The sequence below is a fragment of the Labrus mixtus genome, chromosome 3, assembly GCF_963584025.1.
Source record: "Labrus mixtus chromosome 3, fLabMix1.1, whole genome shotgun sequence".
NCBI classification, from domain to species: domain Eukaryota; kingdom Metazoa; phylum Chordata; class Actinopteri; order Labriformes; family Labridae; genus Labrus; species Labrus mixtus.
This window is the reverse complement of record NC_083614.1, coordinates 10,727,792-10,745,649: the sequence shown is the minus strand read 5'-3', so window position 1 is coordinate 10,745,649 and position 17,858 is coordinate 10,727,792. Positions and strand designations below refer to the sequence as shown.

At 40.8% G+C, this 17,858-nt stretch overlaps 1 protein-coding gene across 1 annotated transcript; it reads left to right on the top strand.

Annotated features, from left to right (window-relative positions):
* The first annotated feature begins 890 nt into the window (after positions 1–890).
* LOC132971965 (neuroligin-1-like) lies at positions 891–14,665 on the top strand. Its single transcript, XM_061034796.1, has 8 exons — positions 891–942; positions 2,414–2,626; positions 5,056–5,322; positions 5,415–5,776; positions 6,885–7,045; positions 9,296–9,452; positions 10,746–10,823; positions 11,295–14,665. Exons 1-8 carry the CDS (start codon positions 891–893, stop codon positions 11,895–11,897), a joined length of 1,893 nt encoding a protein of 630 aa, XP_060890779.1. The 3' UTR covers positions 11,898–14,665.
* Positions 14,666–17,858: the final 3,193 nt, after the last annotated feature.

Below are 17,858 nucleotides of genomic sequence, written 5' to 3'. Positions count from 1 at the left end.
AAAACAGACCCAGGATACGAGAAGAGGTACTTTAATGTTCAAGTTTGTCTTTATTATCCCTATGAGAGGGCAATTTGTTTGTTTGTGTCATTCATCACTTTCATCAGCCAACTTTCATAATTAAGAGCTGGTAAGAAGGGCATTATTATCACCCTTTCCATTTGGGCTAATGTGGCAGACATCAGTCAAACATTTTTTTAGTTATTATAGGCTGAACAGCCTGATCTATCTGCTTAACAGTCAACTTTCTGCCCTGTATTGTAGCTCATAGTGCACTCGCCTTAATTTCAGCAAGCTGGAGTATTTAGTCTTTATTTCTGGTGAGTGTTTTGTCATGGTCAATTACAAGAAACACTGAGCATTCTTTTCAGCGTGCAACTTAAAAGCAATATTGTCTCCATTTCCTGCTGCACTTTCAATTTAAAATATCTACAGAAAATGTTGTATTTTAGTGACAGTGGCTAAACAGTGAACATAAGAGCTACAAATTAGAACAGTGCTGTTGTTTAAAAAAAAAACACAAACAGAGCACGACATTGGGGAGAGTTACATAACCGTGTTGTTGTTTTTTTGATGGAATAAGTGATGTCCAAATAAACTAAATCTGCCTCTCAAGGCTTTTTTTCGCTGGCCTTTACTCGTTCATTTTGAGGAATTTACATAACATAACGCTTTTTCCCAGCTTCAAGGTGTGGACTAAATCGTACCGTGTGTATTCAAGGAGAAGCGGTGACATCATTTCTTCCTGCAGCCTATTACAGCGCATCCCTTAGAGGCTTTACTCCATGTGTGTCCGGTACATGTGGCCCGAATGTGTCCCTGTGGAGATGGGACTGTAGTGTTGACTGACACTGTGTAATGAGCTCTCCATTTAGTCACAGAGTGGTACAATGGTGAGAACGTTCAAGAGGACAGGGGAAGGAAAAGATGTGAAGCTCGGAGGTGGAGGGGAAAGGTTCATGCGTGCGGTTGATGGGTGTGGGGGAATCCCTGGACACCTGCAGCAGGTAATGGAGCTTTTAGTATGGAAATAAGGGGAGCGCCGAAATTGCAGTTGGGTTGATGGTGAGGGGGGCTTTAGGACATAGATTGCTGTAAAAGGCTCGAGCTCTCCTGTGGGAGTACTTGGGAAGCATAGACTTGAACATTCATACCACCACTGGATCTTTATGCAGCTGCATTGACAAGAAGTGGCATACCTGAGGGGTTTAACTGAATAGGTGGAATAAAAGATGTGGTGTGGGGGTTGAAGTTGGAGGTGGGGCTGGATTTAGATTGATGTATAATTCCATATAATGGTTGCTAATGTATTTTACTAGCCCCCTTTGAAAGCCCATTGAAGGATGCACCGGTATACATTTAATCACTTTATGCTTTACTGTACTGTGAGTTTAAGCCTGCTTGTTCAAGCTGGGTCTTCTTTGTGTTATTTAGTCATTGATACTTCTGGAAAGATTGTATTCCTAACGTGAATTGCTCAGATCAGGAAACACAGCAGCAACACAACACCAGTAGGACTGTTTTTTTGCGGCAAAATATTTCCCAACTAGGGAAATAAAGTTAATCGCATGGCAGCATAGCTGAAAACTCCCCGTCAACACCACCCTAACCCTTTGTAAACATTTTCACAAATGTGACAAACCAAATTTATATGTTGCGATTTTTGTTTTCGCTCTTCTCATGGATCTAAAAAATAATTAAACTGATGTGTTTGAATCAGATTTCTTGGACACAAATAAGAATCTCAAAGAAAATAGATTTCATTCTACAGTTCAATAATGCAGTGTTAAATGCTTTGCTTGTTGCTCTGCCCTTAAGCTCTTTGAAAAATAATGTGCTGTTTGCGTAACACATGACCCTTTCTCATAATTATGTTCTATGTTAAGTTCTATTTGAGGGCTGGATCGTAGATTCATAGATGTCTCTCTCCAGAATGAGTCTGTCTGTGTTATATTTAGCTGATCTGCACTTTAAGTGGCTCTACTGAGTAATTACTCTGGTTTTATTGCAGCAAATTATTAGAGCTATAGGCCTGTTGGTTTTCCATGTACAACGAAGAAATATGCAATGTTATCTACTCTGGCAGAGTGTTCCAGCGGTCTAAAGATTTGTGATTGTTCCATGTGACTAAAAGAGATCGAGAAGAGAATGAGTCTTAAAACAGTTCTGTCCTTAGTGGTCTTCAAGATGTAGTGATTGGAGGATAATTACATTTCTGTAGTGACAAAAGGAAAAGTCAGACTTCCTCCACTGACCCATCCATTTTTTGTCTCTCTCTGTTTAATGCTCTAATTTTGTCTGCAGCTAAACTCGAAACAACCAACCACTTCTTTGAGATGCATGAAAATAAATGTTTTTCATGTAACCGTAAAATGTAACCGACATCTCCTCTGTTCTTTGTCTCCTTGTGCAGGGTTCCTGAGTACAGGGGACCAGGCGGCTAAAGGGAATTATGGATTGTTGGACCTGATCCAGGCTCTGCGTTGGACCAGCGAGAACATTGCAGCCTTCGGCGGCGACCCGTTACGTATCACCGTGTTCGGCTCTGGCGCCGGAGGTTCCTGTGTAAACCTGCTCACTCTGTCTCACTACTCTGAGGGCAACCGCTGGAGCAACTCCACCAAAGGTAAAATACAAAAAACATTTCCCCTGGGATATCAACCCCCAGAACACTCAGAATATGGAGACATGTTTTTTTTTTTTTTTTAACGGATCAGTGCAAAAAAAAAAAAAAGACATCAACCTTTGCTTCAAAACGCTACACCATGACAGAGGCTACTAAACCTTTCAGCTCCACTAAACTTAAGATCATTTAAGGGCTACTGTACCCTGTGTTTTGCACTGAGCACTCACACTAGGCCCAGTTGCCTTGTACTGTGCTGAAACACGATTGTCCCCCCATCAACATTCTCCCGCTGCCCTGCACTCAAGACTGCTCCAGGACTAACCCGGGCCTGAGCACGGTTACTTCTTGTTCATAACGTCATAATACAACATGCATGGCTTTCCATGATCATAAAGAGTGTTTGGTTTACAAGATCGGAGGACTCAAATAAATAAACAATAAATAAAAAGGATGCACATCAGAGTCCACGTCCGCACATCACAGATCAACATAGATAAAATGACAGCTACTTTACTGACTTTGTGGCTTATTTGAGTCATTTAAGTCGTATACAGCCAGAACAATCAGGATTTCTCAATAATGGAGGCAGGAAACGACTTACATCCACGTTGTGTACCCGTGTTTGTGTTCGTGCATGAGCAACTGTACCCTGCCGAAGGAGCACACCTCTTCCAAGTGTAGCGTGCTTGACCACGGTTTGGAGCACTCACACTAGTCAAATGGACTGGACTTTGAGGGTGAAGTGTGCTTAGGCATCTTACCCATAACCTAGTATTAGTGCGCCCTAAGGCCCATACTAAAATGTATATCTTTGAAAAATTGAATATAAAAGTTTTCTAACTTCTTAAACAGCTCGGCGTTGTAGATTATAGCATTTGCCTAGAGATATTTATACAAATTTAGTTTCTAGTTATTTTATTTAAATTTACTTATTTATGGACAACTCAGAAGGGTTAGCAATGTGACCTGCAAGGTTAATGTCTTATCACCAAATGGAATAATGTGTTAGTGCTAACACGAGTAAACTCACTTTAGAGGCTTTTTACTACAGGCTGACCAATTTTTGCCGTGTGACCTCTGACTGCAGTCATCTTTCAGACTGTATTCATTGTGGGAGCACAATTTTGCATAATTGACTTTATAAGTGATGATATAAAACTAAAAAATTACATTGTTACTAGAATTGAATCTTTCTTTTGCTCTAAATATGCATCTTGGACAGTGCTGGTTGAAGTCATAATTCTCCAGAGGGGTGATTCTGGGGTCTGTTTTGGCCCCAGGCAAAAATGTGTTCATCCCTGTTGTTTCTTATATGCAGTATGTTGTTATATAATGTGGACACACAAGATGCTCTGCTAGCTACAACAACTAATGTTAGACGTCAAAGAACAAACGTCATAATTTCATGCTAGCAGAAGTTACATTATTAATGTGTCTCTCCCCCATACTTAGGGCTAGACCAGCAGCTTTCAGTCATAGCCTTAAAAATGTCATCATCACTCTCTGCTCCTCTTAGTTCTGTTTCTGATCGTTTCACTTCATTTTCGTTCTGTGACCTTCATTGACAAACTTGGGCTTTCAAAGGAATAATGCATGCAATGTTTAGCAGGGCTACGAGAGTTGAGTGCTGTCAATGGGGCCCCATTAGGGAGGTTTCCTACTGTCATTGCAAACTTTGCACATTTTGAGCCACTGCTGTGATTTGTCAGCACTCAGAGCAGAGGAATAGAGAGGAAGCGAGTTTTACCTGCTCGATACGTTGTCATTTAGTCACGACCTGCAGACTGTTGTGGGTGAGCACCAAACCACTGCTCAATGATTGACAAGAAGAAATTTCTCAAAACACGGCCAAGAAAAGAACATCCTAAAACACAGATGACTCTATGTAGCTGCAGCATCTGGAGTGATCATTGAAATGATTTTTGTGCCCTGTTTTGGGTGTAAACACTCTTCAGTATGCCCTTTGTATATTGTAAAAAGTACATCATATAAATTGTGTTCAGGGACTTTTTCTGTACCAGCACTGTGAGCAGGGGGTTAGGAAAAATACTTTTTTTTATCGCTGTGGTATTGAAAACAGATTGTTTGATTTTTACTGGTATCGAATTATGACAACCCTATCAGAGACTGATGATCAGTGTAGATGGTAAACAGTTTATATATCCAGGTTGGACTAATAATAATTGTGCCAGTTTTGTTTTTAGATGGTGGGACTTCAACTCGTATACATTTCACTTTCTTTAATATCTTCAGCCTGCTTCTCATCTAATGTCTTATTTTTTCCAGTAGCTGCATGTATATTTGTTTTGTGCCATTCAATATGTACGTATATATGTGTGTTGATTTCTATGATACTAGAAAAACTTCAGAGGGCATATTGTATTGTTTCTTTCTTTCCTCCTTGACCCTTTGCTCTTTTGATTCTCCAGGCCTGTTCCAGAGGGCGATCGCCCAGAGTGGCACTGCTCTGTCCAGCTGGGCTGTCAGTTTTCAACCAGCCAAGTACGCCCGGATGCTGGCCCGTAAGGTCGGCTGTAACCTTGAAGACACTGTAGAGCTTGTGGCGTGCCTTCAGAGAAAACCTTACAAAGAGCTGGTGGATCAGGACATACAGCCAGCCCGCTACCACATCGCCTTTGGGCCGGTTATTGATGGGGATGTTATACCGGATGACCCTCAGATTCTCATGGAGCAAGGTATCATTTCAACTTTTTTTAAAAGGAATTTTCCTTCAATATGTATTCTCTGAATTTCTTCCCTAAACAATCATCTGTCCCATTTTTTTAAGGTGAGTTCCTCAACTATGACATCATGCTAGGAGTAAACCAAGGGGAGGGCCTTAAGTTTGTGGAGCTCATTGTGGACAATGAAAACGGCGTCCAGGCAAACGACTTTGACTATGCCGTGTCCAGCTTTGTGGATGACCTATATGGCTACCCAGAAGGCAAAGACATCCTCAGAGAGACCATCAAGTTCATGTACACAGATTGGGCGGACAGGCACAACCCGGAGACCCGTAGGAAGACACTCCTGGCACTTTTTACTGATCACCAGTGGGTGGCGCCGGCTGTTGCAACAGCTGACCTGCACTCCAGCTTTGGGTCACCAACATACTTTTATGCCTTCTATCACCACTGCCAAACAGAACAGGTAGGTCTCTGTCTATGATAGTGTGACTGTACATCCTATGTACCCAATCTGGCTTCTGAAATACAAAGATGGTGTGATTGTGTGGAGTGGTTTTGTAATACTGAGTGTCACTTAAATCATTTTTCTTCATGTTCTGTCCCCATACAATCCTAAAGTTAAACATGAAGCTTAAATATGTTGAACGTGCTGGGACATTTATTTGACTTATTGAGAGTGAAGAAGCATGTTTATGCATCATTCCATGTCTTTCCAGTGACTTGGATGCAATTGCAGCAGCATTAAGCTAGCGTTTTATCGAACTGGAACTCACCATTTGGCTTTAAATTACAAAAATTAAAAATAAATAAATAAAATTGAGTTTGTTATCATCACTAAAATCTGAAATGACCAATTACTGAACAAGAGAGTTTTTGTTTTCTTGGTTTTTGTGTCTGGTTTTGGAAGAAATCGACTTCTGATTGTTTTACGAGAACAAAACTGAATTTCTTTGAGCCCTAAAGGGAGACTGGTTTACCAACCAAGATATACAGATTTACCAGGGAACAAAAGAAAGTCTGGTTTTATTTTAATTACACTTCGTAACTCAAGAGTTTGCAGCCAAAGTTGTTCCTCTTCTAATTTGGCTTCCCAATGCTTGACTTCAAGTTTTTATTCTATTTTTTTAAATGTATATTGTATAGTTTGTAGACAAATTGTGCAGTCCAGAAAGAAAGTGGAGACTAGTGAGTGAATATCTGCAGTTTCTTTGGCATATTTTTCACACGTCAGGCTTCAGCTACATGCACTTTCAACATTTTGTTTAAAATTCAATTCAAAGCGGCTCTGTTCCATCCCTGTATTTTTCATCTTGTCTGGCTCTGGTATAAACTGAATAATCAGCCACATCTGGTTAGCAACATCGTATAAAAAAAAATAAAAAAAACATACCTCATTTCCATTCTCCTCTTTTAGAAATGTTGAAGTTTCCCGGCGTCTTTGATGTGTCTTTGTGTGTCACAATAACCATTGTACTGGATGTCTGCTGCACTTATAATGCCTTTCAGTGTCCTGTATCTGTTGCATAAATGAAATAACACTGATCTGATTCGATTCATTTGTTGCTCATTAGGTTCCACCGTGGGCGGATGCAGCACACGGAGATGAGATCCCGTATGTGTTTGGCCTTCCCATGATTGGACCAACAGAGCTGTTTCCCTGCAACTTCTCCAAGAATGACGTCATGCTCAGCGCTGTGGTCATGACCTACTGGACTAACTTTGCCAAGACAGGGTATGATGACATTACAAACACAGAACCCAAAAGAGAACGCAACTCAGGTCCTATGTGCTATTGTGAAGGACTGGGACAAAACTATGACAGAGCATGTCAGTGGTAAATGGACTTGGGCTTGTACAGCGCTTTTCTAGTCTTCTGAATATTGAAACACTGCAGGTCACCCACTGATGGCAGAGTATGCTATGTAAAGTGTCACTCAGTTTTAACTAATCCCATTAATACACATTCACATGCCGCTGACACAGCAGCGGGAGAAACTTGGGGTTCAGTGTTTTGCCAAAGGTCACATTGAAATGTGACTGCAACCCCAATCGAACAGATATTATTATATTATTACTTATTACAAATAAGTATGTCCACAGAAAATACTTCAGTCAGTGAGGATTTTGCACTTCAGCATTGGATTCATTTCTCAAGACCAGAGGTTGCCGCTTGAATTAAAGTCACAAAACGAACACAAAGACGTCAAAGTAAATGTCAAAGAAGCTTCTTTTCATTGAGTGGATACAAATTATTTAAATTCAAGCACAGCCATAAAAAAGAAGATTACAAGTAGGGGAAGGTGTGAATTTGGTGATTCTGCTTTAGAAGATGAAAATTGATTTATGAAATTCCAAAATTAGAGCTTATTTTGGGATTTCTGATTAAAATTAAGCATATGCATAATATCCAAACTGTGTCCATTATCTATGGATCAATCTAATTTGCAAACTTTATTATTATGCAGAACATACATCAATAGAAAGTGAGCCAAAGGGTCACTTCAACAGTCTTGGTCGGCTTGTGTTCTGCAATCACTCCAACAGCACTTGATCAACATGTAATTAGCATCACAAGCCCATGCGCTAATTGACGATTTCAATGTCACTGTCTTTCCACAATATTAACCTACATTTGATGATCAGGAGAAGTGAATTGTGCTATCCTGTTTAATGGACTGTGCAGTGTAATTGGTATTCTGCGCAGACACTCTCGACATATCTTCAAATACATTCTTAATTAATGGACGTAGCCTGAAGAGTGACATTCTCGATGGGATGAAATTTAAATCCTTTTTTCCCTCCCTCATTCCCACGTTGCCTTTCAGCATATAGTCACAGCGGTAATTGTTTTTTGAGAGCGTAATGGGGGGACATTGGCTTTTTTTTCCGTGCGATGCCCAGTAGCCCTGAGGGGAACAGAAAGGCTCTAATTATCTACTATATAACCCCAAATTGACGTGGAATGCTGGGTACCTGGGAGATTTATGCCACCAATTTCAATGGTTAAGCGTGATCCTGATGGGGTCTGGCTGGCTCCACATGCCGCTCTTCAGACAATGGGGCGCTCAGTGGGTCTGAATGGGCTTCCATAGCTCAAATGGCTGACTCTGTTCAGCCCAGATTAAGTGTAAGTGGGCCTATTTAGCGCAGTATCCCATGTGAAATGTGCACTGAAAGCTACTCTGTTCTGCATATGGGGTGAGTTCACATAGGGGCGCTGACCTGCATTCACTATACAGTGCATTCATATGTTTCCATGTATTATCTCCTATGCTTTACCAAATGTAGAAGGCACACAAGACAACCTTATTAAGATTTTTAGTGACTTATGAGGCATATACTTTATGTAAATTATCAGCATGGTTGGACTCATTTCTACAGAAGAATATATCCCGTGGTTTGAAGCATATAAGTGTTTGAATTATATATAAATGAGTCACTCCCAGTGAGACATGCAGCATCATGCATAATGAGGAAAAATAAAGTGTGAGACTGATTTTTTTAGCATGAGAAACTTCAAATTAGCGAAACTTCTAATGATATTAGCTTTCTTAAGACCTTTCGATTTAATCAGAATCTTTAGAAAACCAATCATCCGTGAGCAATAATCCAGATTTTGACCTTTTTTTGATTTTTATCAGGTGTGATATCTCAGAAACTCTTGATTAATATTTGATGAAACCTCAGGGCTTCATCTAGACACTGCATACCTCTGTGTTCATAATTACAGTGATTAGCCGGAGGGAGTTGCTACACTTAGGTCAAAATTAAAATTCTAATAAACGAGACAGTCATGTCTCGGGGGTGTATTTTTTTCTTTAGTTAAACTTTAGTTCTTTCTAACCATAAAGTAAATATCCACGGATCAGTAAACTATTACTTATTTGCCAGGAGAGGATTGCATAAAATATGTGTACTGTTGCATGGTTTTATCCAAGATTTATTTGAATCAATAACGTTTCCTCCTTTGCTCTTTTTCCAGGGACCCCAACCAGCCGGTCCCCCAGGACACCAAATTCATCCACACCAAGCCCAATCGCTTTGAGGAAGTGGCCTGGACTCGCTACAACCAGAAAGACCAGCTTTACCTGCACATTGGCCTGAAGCCGCGGGTCAAAGAGCACTACCGAGCCAACAAGGTAAAGTTAGATGTGACTGAGTAAAGTGTATTTCTTGGTCTGTTTAAAGAGGACATATTATCCCCCTTTTCCACCTTTTCAAACAGTCCCCTGTGGTCTAAATTAAACATCTGTGCTGTGCTTTGGTCAAAATATAACATGAATCAAGCACCAGAGGAGGTTTGTGACCCTGTATAAACCAGCTCTCTCAGAACACTCCGTTTTGCTGTGTGTGTCTCTTTAAATGCAATGAGGGTTTCCCGGTAAACATCCCTCCTTCACTTGCGAGAATAAAAATGGTAGACCTGAGCAAAAGTTTTCCTCTAGGCTGGGGGGAAGGGTATTTTTTTTACCATAATCCCACTGTGATGTCACATGTAGTGCAAATTATAAACGGAGCATTTTTCTCTGTGTTCCCTGTTTTCAAAGGACTGGATGGGTTTATTTCACATTTTGTGAGTCGGTAGACACTCAGGTTTACCAAATATATGTTCGAAAACACTGTAAAAGTGTACTTTTCAAAATATGTCCCCTTTAAAACCTTTGGAACAGAATACCGACAAATGCCATCTTTGAATGGAACGAACCTTGCCGTTGCCAACCAGGATTGTGTTTTTGAAAGCTTTCCTAGGATTATAAAGCCAGGTAGCACGCAAACCTAAAAATAAACTGCAAAAATGTACCTGTACTTGGACAGGAATTGATTTTTGAACAGAGAAACTCCTGAACCATCAGACCTTTTTTCCTTTTCAGTCTCTACTGGAAATCAGTAGTCACGTTGCTTTCCATTATAATTATGTAACCACATTAAAATAGACAAGTGTTAGAGTTATGTAATGATTGCACTATTTGTTATTACCACTGACAGTAACAACATTGCCCTAAGATATGAATTCAATCACTGCAGATCAGGAAATCATGAGGGTACTTTGGTCATGGTTTTTGGAGGGAATAAGTTTATATAGTGAGTCTTACTAAAAAAATCCTTGGTCTTGTGTTTTTTTTTTTTTTTGTTTGTTTTTTAAGCTTTTTTTTTTTTTTTATCTGTATTTGAATTACAGTAGTATGTAGTTTGCCACTGCAATCCCCTCCCTTCTCACCTCACCTCTTGTCACTTATACTACACACCCAGCTCCTGATCTGTGTTGCTTACGGTATAACTGGATGAACATTTTAGGTATAAATATTCCAAGTTGTGTAATTGATTACATTCTCATCTTCATGTAATGTCACACACACGTTGATATGCTCTTCTCAAGGCAGTTCTATATGGTGTCTCTTAAATTTCTCGTACTTCGTATTCCCTGTCCTCAGGTCAACTTGTGGTTGGAGCTGGTTCCTCATCTGCACAGCCTCAACGAGGTCACCCAGCTCATCCCCACCACCACCAAGGTTGGTACTAAATCACCTACACCTCATCCCTACACCTCATCCCGCTTCTTATTTAACCACCTGGGTGGATTGCTCCATAGCAAAGTCAGTACCAAAGCAATAAGCTACATAATGATGAGGGAGAAATTCACAGCTGCTCATATCATGGACAGTAATGTGAGTTTATTTGCATCAGCTGTACTATAAGGAAGTAGCAGGGATTCCATACTGCAATCTAGGCGATATCAATGAATTTATTTTATATATAACTCAATTTAAATGTCCATTGCAGGAAAAATAGAAACGTGCACACCTTGGTGAAAGCATGGCTTTTCAACTTAATACCCAAACTGGTCTAATGAATTAGTTTGTCTTAACAAGCTCATGTTGTAGTCGTGCACAAATGTATGATTTCCTCACACTTTATATCCTTGACCATAGTCAAAACTTTGAAATCAAACATACACTGACCATTGTGCTTTCTGTCTACAGATCCCTCCTCCAGAGGCTACCAACCGCACCCCAAAGACCAAGGTTCTGGTGACCAAGCGACCCAACCCGACTCCGTTCCCCACCGAGACACAGGACAGCCACAATCAGCCACATCTGGTGGACCAGCGGGACTACTCCACTGAGCTGTCCGTAACCATCGCCGTAGGAGCCTCCCTGCTCTTCCTCAACATCCTGGCCTTTGCCGCACTGTACTACAAAAAGGACAAGCGCCGGCATGATGTCCACAGGCGCTGCAGCCCACAGCGGAGCGCTGCCAACGACCTGGCTCACACTCAGGAGGAGGAGATCATGTCCCTGCAGATGAAGCAGCACTCAGACCTGGACCGGGACTGCAGGGGGGTGGGCGACTCCCTGCACGCGCACGACATGGTGCTGAGGACTGCCTGCCCACCGGACTACACTCTGGCCATGAGGCGCTCGCCAGATGACATCCCGCTCATGACGCCGAACACCATAACCATGATCCCCAGCACCATGGGGGGGCTGACCTCGCTCCATTCTTTCAACACCTTCCCTGGCAGCGGGCAGAATAACACCCTTCCCCACCCGCACCCACACTCACACTCCACCACCCGGGTATAGCCCAGTGGATACACCCACACAGGCAGGACTCTGACGGCTGAGGCAAAATCTAACGCCACTGCTACAGCAGAGACTTACGGCCGACAAGTTGACAAACGCAGGTGTATCAGGAGCTGAAAGTCAGCCTGGAGTTGCCAGACACCCATGGAATAACGCTGGGATTGTTTGACACCCTGTTCATACCTGAGGGAATATAGTCATCGGATTACTTGGGGTTTGGACATGAGGAAAAAAAAAAAGAATAATTATGTTTTTTGTAGAAAAATAAATGACAAGAAGAAAAAAGTACAAACACGCAGAGGAAGAAAAATAACCTTACAAGCTTAGACAAGGAGGAGGATGTTTTTTTGTATTATTATTTCTGTTCTGATATTGCAGCAAAACAAGGTACAGTAAACTACTTTTTCTTTCTAGCGACAGATATGGCCTTCGGGATCCTTTGACAAATGACTGCTTGACGGTATTATCTGGAAGCAGAACAGAGCATCAGACACGCCTCGGAGGGGAGAAGAGGGGAGCACTTTGTAAAAGAAAGAAAACATATTGTTTTCCTTTGGCATCGCGCTGCAGGTTACTCTGTTCATGGGGCACAGAGTAGATGCGGCGCAAACCAATTTAGGCATGTGTTAACTTCATAAATGGAGGCTATGTAAGATACAGCAAAAACAATAGATGAATAGCGCAAAGGAAGGACTGAGAACTTCGAAGAAACCCTGTATGCACAATGGAACCATTTCGAGGAAAAAAAAATGTCAAAGATACTTTTCATCCATTTATTTTTGAGGATTGGGAACAGTTTTATTGTATAGAACCTATTTACATATCTAGATCTGTACACTAAGCACCAAGGCTGTTTAAGCCCTCTTCTCTTGGGGGGGACATCTATACTGCAAACCTGCCAGCAGGACTGAACCAGTGGGAAGTTGGGATCCACCCACTGGCTTTCTGGCAGTTCCAACTACAACACAGAGAGCTGGGGGACAAAGGATAATTGGATATTTTAGCACGATGCGCATGACAATTTATCTGCTTGATGGCTGCTCTGCTGATTATGTCATTATTAAGAATAATTTTCACCTTCTCCCTCGCATTGGAGCAATTTCCGAAGGATTTCCTGATTGGATTACAGGAATAATACACCTCACAGGACCATGGGAAATGAAGTTCCAGGTTGTGGATGTTGTGGAGCTGGAGTATGGGGCAGGACGGGGAAGGGAAGGGCTGGGGATTTTTTGCATAACATAATATAGCTTGAGTGGAGCTGGGCTTATAAGGACTAGTTTTGTACTCTGTGTGTTGGTACTATTTTTTGATAGTGGGTAAATCACATTACGCTTTATCAATCAAACTCATTGTACCTTCAGTTAAGATCAGTGTTCTTTGCTATTCTACCTATTGGACCACTTTACCGTATAGAAGTTATTACCTGCACTGTTTATTCCATCACCCATTTCTTTTTCTTTTTTTTTTGAAAACTGGAAGGTATGATGATTGACCGCCTGAGTGGTCGAACACAAGGTGAAAGAGTGAATCTCTGGGCTTTTCATTTCCTTTATCAAGCCAGGTTCTGTAGGTTCTCTAAACATGAATGCCTGTGTGTGAATAATACAAGTCAAAGGCCAAGCACAGACAGATCGCAATGGGTGGAAGTCTGTGGAAATGGAAACAGAACGTTAGACAAGATGCAGAGCTAAGGTCAGGGTGGTTGATTCATATGTACACTTTCCTTGATTTCATTATAAGTCAAGGCTGAACCCTTCAGGAGGCACACACACAAAGGGCCTCTTAAATCAGCTGAGACCACCTTCTTTACCTCACTTGAAAGAGCTACTTCTTTTATCCTTTCAACCCTTATCTTTTTTTCCACAAAAGATTCTCTACTGTCTCATCTTTTATACCGAGCTCAGCGAGCTGACAGGTGGGGCTGTTTAGCAAAAGCGTTTTCCCCCTTGCATCCCAAACTCCTTCAGTTTGCAGTCTTCTGCTAGCCTGGTTGCCATTGCTCACATCTCTTAGGTCAGTGAAGCTCCCGCAGCTAACAGTGTTAGCCACAAGAGCAGGAATATGTCATACAGAAACGCAGGCTGCAGTCAGATTGAGTCGCTTAAGAGTCATGGGGGGTAAAGTGTTGATCTTCAAAACAGACGGAGAGTGGAATACCCTGGACAGCAAGCCTATTGTGCTCAGATATAAGATCTGTATACAGGCACAGAAATGCTACTTGGTAAGCTGAAACACTTGTCTCCCTGTTTTCCCCTCACTAAAGTGTCGATGTGTGGAGGCCTCTGCTGTGAGAATACATCCTGCCCCTTTTGGATTGCTCACAGGCACTGTGCAGTCATTCAAAATAATGAGCGCAGACTACTGTTACCCCATATAACACCGCAGCAGACGAGCTGGTTCGGGGGAGGGATACAATCTAGTCCGTCTTTGGGAGTGTTTCCTTTTTGGGATAAGATTTAAATTGAATAAACTAATTACATCTGTTGGCACCAGATTGTTTCTCTGGGTGAAATGAACCGCAAGGGCTTGATCTGGGATTTGAACAAAGGAAAGATTCCAAGGCTATTATCACACATCATCCTCATGGGCCAGAGACTTTTTAATTCCCTATTCCTTAAAAAACAAAACAAGCTAACAACATGAAGAATCAGGGAAAAATCAGTCCTGTAGGTCTGTCGGCACTGCACCAGATTTCTACTCCCAACACCCAGTTTGCTCTTTTCTGACATGTCGACACACAAACACATACATGTAACTGAAGCCATGTGTGCAAATACCCTCATGTGCATTCGCTTTGTAATTAGGCCTGAGTACTCTAAGTGTTTTGATATCGTCTCAAGATATGCTAAAAACTGATGGCCTATATTTGGACCGGTGCTTTATTTGAACGATCTAAAAAATACATGCCCTTGTTTTTTTGGCCCAAGCTGGTGGCTGAAACAGATTTCACAATATGTTGAGTTGAGTCTTATAAGAAAAGAAAATTCTGATGTTTCTGACACTTCCAGTTTATTTGCATGCTCACGTGGAGGGTCCGCCACCTTTGAGTGCCGTCTAAAACCATCCAAAACCTCTGAGTGTACATTGTTAAAGTCTCCAACAGCGAGTCTGCACCGATGCTGACTTAATGAACAGGTTATTTCATTATATTGTTCGTCATGGAAGACTCTCCGTACATCAAACTTCTGTGTTATCACATGCAAAAACTACAGTATAATGCTTTTAAATGAGATACAAATAATAATATCATACAGATATAAATATCAAAAAGTTAACATCATAATCAGGATCTAAGCAACATTTTTTACTCTTGAAAACAGTATGCGTGTTTATTTTACTGTAAAGTGTTTTATATAAACTTCCTGTTTCTTTGGGTGTGAGGGGAAACTGTCCCAAAATGTCATGCTGTATTTATCCCCTCCACCTTAACAAACCTTCATTCAGCTGCAGGGGTGACGTCAGACGGAGTTCACTCCTTGCTGGAGTGTGAGTGTGGAGGAAGTGGTTTGAGAAAGGGCAATTGTCATGGTAGGCTACTGACAGTATATGTTAAGGACAATTTGACAACTGCAAAATATGTCTTCAATGCAAGACAATATTCTACAGAGACGACAGAATATTCATCTAATTTTAGCCAAATCATGACTCAGATTTGAGGAATAAAGCATCATCTTAAACGCATCCGATCATCCAAAAACCACCATAACAAAACGTGAAGCTTATGATCGTTATTTGCTACAGGAAGTTATCTGTAGGAAAAAAGATTATTAGTGAGCAATCTGCCCAACTGAGGCAGTGCTCCCAGAGAAATGGAATGAGCAACGCAAGGCCTAGCCATTGAATTAAACCTGTAATTGCATTGATGGGTAAATAGTCAAGCAGTTGCAGGGCCATGCTAAGTCGCTGACAGCTAGGCTGAATGCTAATTAAAAACGTGCCCTGCGTTCAATTATCTGATTGATGATAGGTGATGAAAACAAGACAACTGTAGCGTTAGGAAAAGGGAGAGGAGTGCTGGTAAGCACCTGACATATTATAAATTAAATACGGAAATTGCAAGAAGCTTTATGCATGGTGACAAATGCTTACAATGTTTAGCATGTGTGATGACTGCAGAGTCATAATGTGCACATACAGAACACGGTGTTCTGCTGAAGCGCTCGAGTATGTAAAACTAGACGGATGGTCTTAAAACAGGTATCAGACTTGTGATTCTGCAATGACTCATGAATGAATAATTATATAAGCAAGGGAAGGCATCCAATTGCTTCATCATGCCTGGAGAAGTCTGGTTTCCAAAGCTAATTATAACAGTAGAAGAAGAGAAGAGAGAAAAGCTGCAAATTTTGATAATAAAATCACCAGATGATCTTTACAGCCCTGCGAGAACTGCTAGCTGTGCCGATTAAGAAAGCTTCAATCACTGCTTCTATCACTGTAAACTTAAATAAAGCAGCCAAACAAAGAGAAATAGAGTTAGGAGATTAAATGTTGAGCTAGCTGCACAAATTGAGAAACCGCTACAGTAGATCTTAGCATGACTGATGGAAAAGCTAGCTATCAGCTGCCTGCACTGGTAAATGAGAAGATGTTGAACAATGTTTCTATTGCACTCTTTCAGAACAGGAAAAATAATGATGGAAACAATTCAATGACCACTAAAACCCACCACTTTTAATGAGAGTGAAGAGTTTGCTGCCCCTGGCTACCCAGAGACAGTTTGCCAGATGATGAATGGCATTAGCAGGCTACCATCAGTCATAGCACCATGCCCCACTCACAGAGGGAAAGACACTTCATACTACAGGATGTCTGTGCAGTATATTTGAGACTTTCAACAGCCCCTAAAAAAGCGACAACATAATCCATTGAAATGTTTTAGAAACAATTTTTTTTTTTTTTGTTGAGAGAATTACCAACCCCGTCTTTAAAGTTGCCTTTGTTAGTTCCTATGAAAACAATCGACTCACACTCAATTACAACACGTGTTGTTGAATTACAATGTGACATATTTGATGGCTGGGATTTAATAGACGAGGGCGTACAACAGCTTTTAAAGAGAAAAAAAATGAAAATAAATTGGAAAATTAAATTTTACCCATTGTTCATATATTGAAACATATTTTTCACCCTCTATGGATTATATTAAATTCAACGTTATTGTTTCACTCTAAGTGTAATATCCCAGAATTCAGCTCATACAACATTGGTAAAAAAAAAGTTAATTCCTCCCAAATGTTCTGAGACAGAAAAGGAAATGTCAACATATGCTTCTAAACTTGTGTGTGTTGGCCACTTTAAAAAGAAGTCTCTAATGCATGACTCAAAAGTGTGTCATCGTTTCCAACTGGAGCTTCAAACAGGAAGGATTTGAAAGTCAATGTCGTTCAGTGTTAAGTGTTTCCCCACGACTTCATTTGTCACTATAGAAAAATGGCATTACCCTTCATGATGTCATAAACTGTAAACCTCCACACCTAAAGCTGCTTTGCTTAAATTCTTTAACAAGCTGACTTTAAATGCCGACTCACACACCTACATTTTGACAGAGAAAACATTAGGCCTTTAAACGAAGGACTAATAACTATAAAACATAACTGGAGAGTTAAACGAGCGTATAAAATATAAAAAGAAGCTCAAATTTAATTGCAGTTTTTATGTTGTTCATATGCTTTGGCAGTTTTTACAGGGAACATTATCACTTTTTTTTCACTGAAGAGGAGGGTTACCTTTGATTAAGGTCACAAGACCACTTAAACATTCAAAAACACACTCTTTAAAAGATCTTTTTTTCAACCAAAGTCTCTGGTCCATGACTGAAATAATGTTAAGACTATGATAGGTCAATATTTCTGCAAGACTTTGCAGGTGTATGAAGAGCATAAGATTGGTGTACCGCTGAGCATGGAGTGTTTCCATGAGTGTTTGGTGAAATACTCTCATCTCTAAAGGTAGAGT